Source organism: Podarcis melisellensis (assembly GCF_964234715.1).
Source record: "Podarcis melisellensis genome assembly, chromosome: 3".
In the NCBI taxonomy this organism is placed as follows: domain Eukaryota; kingdom Metazoa; phylum Chordata; class Lepidosauria; order Squamata; family Lacertidae; genus Podarcis; species Podarcis melisellensis.
The window spans coordinates 29,508,335-29,517,467 of record NC_138530.1 but is presented as its reverse complement, the minus strand read 5'-3'; the positions used below and the strand labels follow the sequence as shown (position 1 = coordinate 29,517,467).

At 42.1% G+C, this 9,133-nt stretch overlaps 1 protein-coding gene across 1 annotated transcript; it reads right to left on the bottom strand.

The window, feature by feature from the left end:
• On the bottom strand, window positions 1–9,133 carry LOC309365821 (mitochondrial amidoxime reducing component 2-like). Its single transcript, XM_081904327.1, has 7 exons — window positions 8,835–9,133; window positions 6,371–6,544; window positions 5,737–5,899; window positions 3,101–3,241; window positions 2,333–2,394; window positions 2,181–2,252; window positions 1–265 (listed from the first exon to the last, which is right to left on the bottom strand). Exons 1-7 carry the CDS (start codon window positions 9,095–9,097, stop codon window positions 142–144), a joined length of 999 nt encoding a protein of 332 aa, XP_081760453.1. The 5' UTR covers window positions 9,098–9,133; the 3' UTR covers window positions 1–141.

Genomic DNA, 9,133 nt, shown 5'->3' with positions numbered 1-9,133 from the left:
TTTGTCTTAAAACACCACATTTATTATTGTTGAATATAAGGTAGAAAAGATTCATTTAAAAAGGCCCCCAAACAATTATTTTTGGCACAGTTTTCATAAAAAACGTACAAAATAGTTCCTTTTATGATGTATTTTACACCATCAGATTGCCTTGTACACCACATCTCCAACTTGAATTGTTCCTGTTTTATCAATTCCGAAATACCATCCAAAGAGAGGGTGTGTTCTGTATATGTGCCGTTCAGAAGTATCACACAGGCGGTAACTGTAAAGAAGATTAGAGAACAATAAGCCATCCACAAAATAGCTAAATATGCTTGTTTTCAAGTTAAGTGACTAAGAAAACATTTTGGTAAGAAGCTGATAGAAATACAGGATTTCCAAGCATATAAAAAGTTTCACTTTGTTACTTTCATGATTGGCAAATTAGTAACAATTACTTTTGGGAGTAGATGGAAAGGACATCTGACAGAGAGAAAACCACTGCCAAATTAATGTACTTACAGTGGTGCCCCGCAAGACGAACGCCTCGCAAGACGAAAAACCTGCTAGACGAAAGGGTTTTCCGTTTTGGAGGCGCTTTGCAAAATGAATTACCCTATGGGGTTGCTTCGCAAGACGAAAAAAATCTTGCATCCCCCCCCCCCGCGGGTTTTTTTCGCTTTTTTCGCCCTTTTCTTAAGCTGTTCCGCTGATAAGCCGCTTAACAGCTGATCGCTGGAAGCCGCTTGACAGCTGTAGCGCTAATCCGCTAAACTGTCAATGGGCTTGCTTCGCAAGACGAAAAAACCGCTAGACGAAGAGAATCGTGGAACGAATTCTTTTCGTCTAGCGAGGCACCACTGTACTAGAGTGGTGCACTGATGCACTGATGAAAATCAATAGGTCTTAACTTTTGAGTAAACCTGCTCAGAATTCCATTGCATGCTAGTTGCACGGAAACTGGTTGCATTCAGGTCAACAGGACTTCGTTTTGAGTGTTTTACTTACACATCAGAGGGCCAAATTTGTTGATTAATCAGAGCTGTTGTGAAAAACATTATAGCAAATGAAGCAGACTTAATTAAGAGGCTCTTTAATATTTAGAATCACAGAACTAGAGGTGGAAGGGACCCTGAGGTTCATCTAGTCCAACCCCCTGAAATGCTTGTATATGCAGCTGTCCCATAGAGGGATCAAACCTGTAAACTTGGAGTTATCAACACCATGCTCTAACCAACTCAGCTACTGCTTAAAATTTTTGCAGAGGATTACGCAGTGTTAGTCTTTTGCAGCAAAAACACCCAAGAGGCCTGTGGCACGTTAAATACTAACACATTTCTTATGGGATATGTCTTTTGAGGTTTACTGTCCATGTCCAATCTGCATCTGATGAAGTAGCCTCTAGTCCATGAAAGTCTGTGCCTAATGCTGTAAATGTTAGTCTTTAAGGTGCCACAAGACGTTTTCTAGTTTTAAAAAATAAGGCTGGAGTCAAAGTGTTAGGGCGTTTCAGCTCAAATCATAGAAATGTAGAACTGGGAGGTACCAGGAGAGTCATCTAGTTCAACCCCCTGCAAGGCAGGAAACCCAGACCACGTTCCCTTTGAAACCATGCCGGAACCTGCTTAGCTTTCCAAATGTGCTAGTAGTTTCATTGCTGTGCCACCACACAGCAATTCTTTGCACATTTATCTGGGAATGGGTACCACTGGACTAAATGAGGGTTACTTCTGAGTAGAGGCTTGTACTAGTCATCTTGATCCTAAACAAGCATGCCATCATACTCACCTACAATAACAACATATTATTGCCATTACTGAATGCTTTGTTGACCAGAAAAGCAGCTGGCATGCTTCATTCTAAATATTAATTTGTTGTTTACTATTATATAATAATACTCGTTGGTTCAGCTATTACCATTAGATCATTAGGAATATTAAAGAGAAAAAGCAGAGAACATTGCACTCTTAAAAGTTGTTTTGTTGACAGATTTCATATTAGTAAGCATTCAGGATGGTCAGTTCAACAAATAATGTATTATTTTTAGTCTAGTTTTGCAAGTTTACTGCCTCACTAAAATGCAGAGAGAATTCCCACAGAACCAGAATTTCAAGACATGATCACATTTTGAGGGCTGCACACAATCATTAGTCTACCTACTCAGATGACGGAGGAGGAACTCAGAAAATTTTTGTTACCTTTTCAAGGTTTCAAGAGGCTCTTTTCTGTCCATGATGCCAGTGTCTGGATCAACAGTAGTAAGTATACACCTGTAATGAAGAAACAGAATGAGGTAACAGCAACCTCAAGTACTTCCTTGCTTCTTCAGATGCAATGCGACATTGCTTACCTGGGGCAGCCCATTGCACCTTTCATTTCTGCACCACCAATAATGATCTCATCCCAGGTATCCTGTGGAAATATAGTGTTCACAATATTAGGTCATTTGTAAGCTTTGCATGTAGAATGTGTTTCATTTCGTATTTTTTATTTGCTTATTAAATTTATACCTTGCCCTTCCTCCCGAAGGAGCCCAAGGCTGCACTAAAGAGTTCTACTTGCATATAGAAACTTGCACCCTTATAAATACAAAAGTACTTTGCTCCAAGTGACAGTTTAAAAACAATACCGTATTTTTTGCTCTATAAGACTCACTTTTTCCCTCCTAAAAAGTAAAGGGAAATGTGTGTGCGTCTTATGGAGCGAATGCAGGCTGCACAGCTATCAACAGAAGCCAGAACAGCAAGAGGGATTGCTGCTTTCACTGTGCAGCTGTTGCACTCTTCACTCTTGCTGTTCTGGCTTCTGAGATTCAGAATATTTGTTTTCTTGTTTTCCTCCTCCAAAAACTAGGTGCGTCTTGTGGTCTGGTGCGTCTTATAGAGCAAAAAAATACGGTAATTTGATTTTTTTGTAACACACACACCCCACCCCCAATCTGACTAGGTTGCCCTGGCCTCTCTGGGCGGTTTCCAACAGAATATACAAAAACACAAGAGAACATCACACAGTAAAAGCTTCCCAATACAGGGCTTCAAATGTTCATATAATTCTTTATCTCTCTGACATATACAAATGGAAAGGTATTGTTTGGTGAGGGGGATATTCCATGTATTACCTCCTCATGAGAATTGCAACCTGTGACCAGAATGTTTGGTCTGAAGTTGCGTATTGTAACTTTATTATCCAATCGGGTATTTAATTCTTCTAAAGACGCTTCAGAAAGCACCATAACCGGGCTACAGTCAGGATAGGCAATCTAGAGAGAGAGAGATTGTTGCAAGACAGTCAGCATTTAATCTGGCAGTGGCTGATTGCCATTTTATTTATTGATTAAAACGTACATGGTTGTCCATTAACAGATATTCTCTGGGCTGCTTACAGAACAAAAAGGGAAAAACAACATCCCATATGCAGTGATTAAAAAACAACTTTCCTCCTAGCAGAGGCAGAATAAAACTATTAACAGCTCAGATTTAAAAGAAAACAAACAAAAGGATCAGAAAGTTCAACGATTATTTAAATGTTTGCTTAAAAGGCCAGCCTGAATTGGTAATGACCATTAAAGGCCCCTTACAGCAGAAGGTGTGGATAAAATATTTGACCACTGGTATAGGGAAAATGGTTCTCAAAGATTTTTCAGTTTTAGTATTGGGTCTGTTGGATTTGTATGTAATGCTCTGGGCCAGTAGCTACTTGGAAAATGATTAAAAAGCCTTTCCTTCTTGTGAAAGAATCATGTTGTGTGATGGTGGTGTTTTTTTTTAGACTATTTATGGCGGATAGTAAATGTAATGGCTCGCAAGAATACTGGAGTTGGCTGCCGCAAAGCAGACATATCTATACAAGTACTGGTGTGGCAGAGAACGTTCTCGAAGTTCAAATAGCAGCAATTAATTGATGGCAACTGCAGAAGTATTAGGCAACAGCAGCAGTTCCAAAGTCTTTAGCCCAGTAAACAAACATGCTAAACTAGGTCACTCTGTAGGGCAAGGGTAGGAAACTGGAGCCAAGGGGCTGGATCCAGAATTCCTAAACATCCCACAGGCAGCTTTTGACAGAGCTGCCCATCAGGTAATTCAGCTTCAAAGAAATAATCAGGAGTATGCTCTAAGTGCACTCCTGATTTCCCCTTTTTATTTTGGCTCTGTGGGTTTACCTATCGTGACATCAGGGATGTGTCGTTTGGGACCAAACCATACTGTAGGCCAGGCCTAGGCAAACTCGGCCCTCCAGATGTTTTGGGACTACAACTCCCATGATCCCTAGCTAACAGGACCAGTGGTCAGGGTTGATGAGAATTGTAGTCCCAAAACATATGGAGGGCCGAGTTTGCCTATGCCTGCTATAGGCCAAATGGGGAGGGATCTACCATGCCTCATTAGACCCATGGGATAGGTTCTCCTTCACTGCTCTAGGGCACTGGATAATTTCCCAATAGAAACTGAAACTTTCTGATGCAAATTACCTTATGCCAATTTTTCCAATTTGCATAGGGAAATTTTACACTTCAATTTTTTCCAAGAAAATCCCCAGCGCTGTATACAAGTACCAACATTTTAGTTATTTAAAAATTGTATACCACCCTTTAACAAGGCTTCTAGGGAGATTTACAGAAACAATAAAAGACACAATAAATTACAATACATAAAAGGCTTGGGAGAATAAACACCGCAAGCAGCTGCCAGCACTGAGAAGACACTCAGCTTAAAGGTATAATAGGGACTTAAGGTGTGTACATTTTTGTTTAGGAAGACTTTCCCTGGGGTGTAACTCATGTCATTTAATCAAGTTCATCTCTGATGAAATTGTCATGCTGCTTCTAGAGCTGGTATGAATTGTTTTATTGTTTTTAAGTAAGTTGAATTTATTTTATTGTTTTCAGAACATGTTTCCATGTTCTATTTTGTTTTTAGCAGGTACACTGCTTCAATAGCTTTCCGTTGTGAAGCAGTCTATAAATTTATTTAATACATAAACAACTACTTTCCCAGGAACAGGACTACTTTAGTTGCTTATTTTTATATATTTACATTTTTCATTATGAATTATTTGTATTGAATCAGATTGTTGCAGGACATATGATCTTTGTTATACTCCCCCCCCCCCATTTCTATGCCTTATGTAGAAAGGCAGCATACAAATTAAAAATGAAATGAGAATGAGAACTAGGAGAGCAGCATTTAGCTAATTGAGATTATCAGGCTCATGGACTGCAGTTTAATGTAAGTGATCAACATTATGCTTATCTCTGAAGAAAGCTTGACAACTAGAAACACCTGTCTGTTTAGTATCCCTCAACGCAACAGCCACCAAATATGTAGGAATTTCCCACTTGCTTTTCAAAGGCAGAGGTCACTAGTTTGGTCAAGCCCCTCTTTGGAAAACAAGTTTAGACATGATAAAACGGTGAGGAAGGATAAGCAAAGGACGTAAAGGATCTGTTAATGTAAAGGAAACATCTAACTAAAGCAACAAAAACTTCTTATAGCAAATGCCATTGTTCAAACAACATTCTACTGGAGCCAAAATTCAGTTACTTTAAGCTTGTACTAGCGGTCTTCCAGCACCAACCTGCACATATAACTTATTTGCCTGCAATCCATTTATATTGGTCATTACTACTCAGCTTAAACCAACAGTAGGTTGGTTGGTTAAACATGAGACAAAAGAATATAACCTTTGAAAAGCAAATTCACACTACAAAACTATGAGTGTGGCACGCTCCAAATCACTACAAAGTTGTTTCCTAACCTTATCAGTGGGTCGGAAAGGTTCCATAAGATCTTTTGAATTCCGAGGAACCATGTTTGGCTCAAAGTGAACTAAACGGTATGGTTCTGATTTCAGGAAGGTTGTGATCCACTGAGCTGCTTCTTCTCCACAGTCTCTGCCTTGGACATCAAAGCCAAACAGCCTGCAAGATTTGCGGGAGGCATCAGTACTATCTTTCCTAACAACTGTAATTAAAATAATTAATACTACAATGCTGGAGAGGGGGGGGGAGCTAATCATTTTCTCAAATGGAAATCCCCACCCATACCTGTCATTTGCCCTACTAGAGAAAACATATACAAAGCCAAGGCGCTCACATGTTCAAAAACTACATTTCCTAAAGCAGTTTAGGGTCAAATATAGAAAACCTCTACATACAGAAGCATAGTTTGTGGTAACTCTTCAGAATGGACAATAAGGCTCAATACTTGAAAATCAGTTGCATCGCGCACACAAAAATTAATGTCATTCACAGGTGTCCCCTTGTGGTTATTGTCAAGATTTTTTAGAATGGAAGATTGCCTTTTAAGCCAGCTCTATTGCTGTAGCTTGGTGGGGTGGGGAATATTATGTACAACAACTAAGAGGTGACATACAGAGAAGTCTAAAGCACCTGCAATTCTGCACTGGGTTTTTGACCGATAGTTGGACGGGAATACGAAGATCCTTCATTTCTGGAGCTCTCAGAGTTAAACAGCCATTTTCACTGGAGACAGAAATCAATACTAGCTGAGGCTCTTGCCGAGCGGTCACCGTATGTCCATCTTCTTTTATTACAAGCCAACACCTGAGTTAGAAACAGACCAAAATTGAAAGCTGATAAGGCTTTATACATCTGATGGAAATGGACAGTAGCACACAAAAGCTTAAGACATACATTTCAGTCTTCATGGTGCCACAATACTTTTTTGCTCTACTGAAAGGTGAAGCAGGCGAAAGAAGAGGAAGAATACGCTTGTCCATTTTTGAAATGGCCCTTGTAGCTGCCCCTTTAACAACACCCCTTTCATCTGTTGCAAATAGCAGGTGATAATGTTTAATGCCATGTCTTGAAGAGCTTCCTCTGATGTTTTCTGTTTGCAAAAGCTCTGTTAAAAGGGAAAGAAGCAAGCCAAGCAAAAACCCTAAGGAGAAAGAAGCATGGTAAGTACAGTGGTACCTCGGGTTAAGTACTTAATTCATTCCGGAGGTCCGTTCTTAACCTGAAACAGTTCTTAACCTGAAGCACCACTTTAGCTAACGGGGCCTCCCGCTGCTGCCACACCGCCGGAACAAAATTTTTGTTCTCATCCTGAAGCAAAGTTCTTAACCCAAGGTAATATTTCTGGGTTAGTGGAGTCTGTAACCTGAAGCGTATGTAACCTGAAGCGTATGTAACCCGAGGTACCACTGTACAGTGGAGAAAGCTCCTCTTTCGGGAGGGACAGGATACAGCCTGACAGAAAGCAAAACACCAACAACAGGGTATGCCAGCACCAAGAACTGTACTGAGTTGTACAACTGGAGAAGAGGAAAGCCAAGGTGAAAGGTGTCAAGATTCAAAAGGTCTTACATTCTGAAGAAAAGGGTTAAGTCCCTACTCACAGTCTGAGTTGCACATCATAACCAGGTAAAAATGCCATTATATTCCACCCTCTGCCACTGCCCTTGTTTTCTTCCATGTAAAAAGGCTCATGGGGGCAGGAGTCTGTGTGTTGGGGGTGGGAGAGTGAAAGGAGATTAAGCTTAACTTGGCACTTTCAGGGTGTTTTGACTATGGTATGTGCTTCTCTTTTTCACAGCAAAGTGCTGTTTAAAAGAACCTATTTCCAGAACAGGCATGGGCAGCTGTAACCTTTATCTCACTTGGAGCAGTTTCGTTTTACTGTGAATCAAGCAATTTATATAAAGGGCTGTCATGTGGAAGACAGAACTAGCTTGTTTTCTCCTGCTCTGGAGGGCAGGACTTGAACCAGTGGCTTTGTCTTCAAAGTTACAAGAAAGGAGATTCCAACTAAACATCAGGAAGAACTTTCTGAACAGTAAGAGCTGTTTGACAGTGGAACAGACTCCCTCAGCAGATTGTGCTCTCTCCTTCCTTGGAAGTTTTTAAAAGCAGAGGTTAGATGGCCATCTGTCATGGATGCTTTGGTTGAGATTCCTACATTGGACTACATGACTGTCGGGGTCCCTTCCAACTTTACATTAGGGCTGGACTTCTGTGTGGAAGGACTGTAAACTCATTGCAGTTCTACTACTCAAAAACAAATCCCTGATCCAGGAATTGTTAACGGTATGTTCTTCACAACTGGCTCTGACTGTGGCACTCAGGGTTCCAGTAAATACAGTGGTACCTCGGGTTACATACGCTTCAGGTTACAGACTCTACTAACCCAGAAATATTACCTCGGGTTAAGAACTTTGCTTCAGGATGAGAACAGAAATCGTGCGGCGGCAGCGGGAGGCCCCATTAGCTAAAGTGGTGCTTGAGGTTAAGAACAGTTTCAGGTTAGGAACAGACCTCCAGAACGAATTAAGTTCTTAACCCAAGGTACCACTGTAAATGGAACAGATCCCGCAAGCCTGCTGTACTAGAAGATTTTTGTGGAAGTGTGCAAGGGCTGGAAGTGTGCATAGGCGTAGCCAAGTGGGGGCAGCTGCCCCCCTAAATCAAGAAAATAAATAGAAATACTTAACTGAGGTTCAGCCCCCACTAACATAAAATCTCCCCCCCCCAACATAAATCCTGGCTATGCCCATGAAAGTGTGCAAAGGATTTGCGCAAACAGCTACAATCTTATGCAAGCTCGCCTAGGGGGTTAGCTGCATGGAAATGCACACTTTGATCCTTTGCACACTTACCTGGGAGCAAGCCCCAAAATGCACTTAGTCCGAGTAAACAGGCGCACGATCCTGGGATCAAAGACGATATCTATATTCGATAAAAATTTGATGCGCGTGTTCTTAAAACACCTGTCCACACGCTTCTCCAAAAGTTTGGGAGGAAAGCAAGTTAGAAGGGAGGCTGGGAGGCGGGGTGTGGGGTGGGGAACCCACAGAAGCAAGAAAAAGCGACGCCTCCCGACTTGCACACCCACCTGTCGCCCAGGTCCCCGTTGCGGAGGCCCAGCTCGGTCACCTCCGCCCTCTCCACGGCCACCCCGCGGCAGGACTTGACCGGGTAGATGAAAAGGCCCGAGACCCTTCCCACCGGCTTGAGCTCCCGCCGCCCTGGACGGAGGCGCCTCCGCCGGCGCCAGGCTGCGGCAGCCCCCAGCATGAGGAGGACGGCCAGGCCGGCGGAGGCCAAAAGCCAGCCGGGACGAGGCTTCGGCAGCGACTGAAGAGCGGAGCCGGCCATGGCGGTGGCGGCTGTAGTAGCGCCAGAGAGAAGCAG

Bases quoted from the DNA above. Each gene is read 5' to 3' on its own strand.
- LOC309365821 (XM_081904327.1), bottom strand. From the start codon at position 9,097: ATGGCCGGCTCCGCTCTTCAGTCGCTGCCGAAGCCTCGTCCCGGCTGG. The intron at 2,395-3,100 runs GTAATACATGGA...ATATTTCCACAG, and splicing joins GTTGCAATTCTCATGAGGAG to GATACCTGGGATGAGATCAT. The intron at 2,253-2,332 runs GTAAGCAATGTC...TCTTCATTACAG, and splicing joins GGTGCAATGGGCTGCCCCAG to GTGTATACTTACTACTGTTG.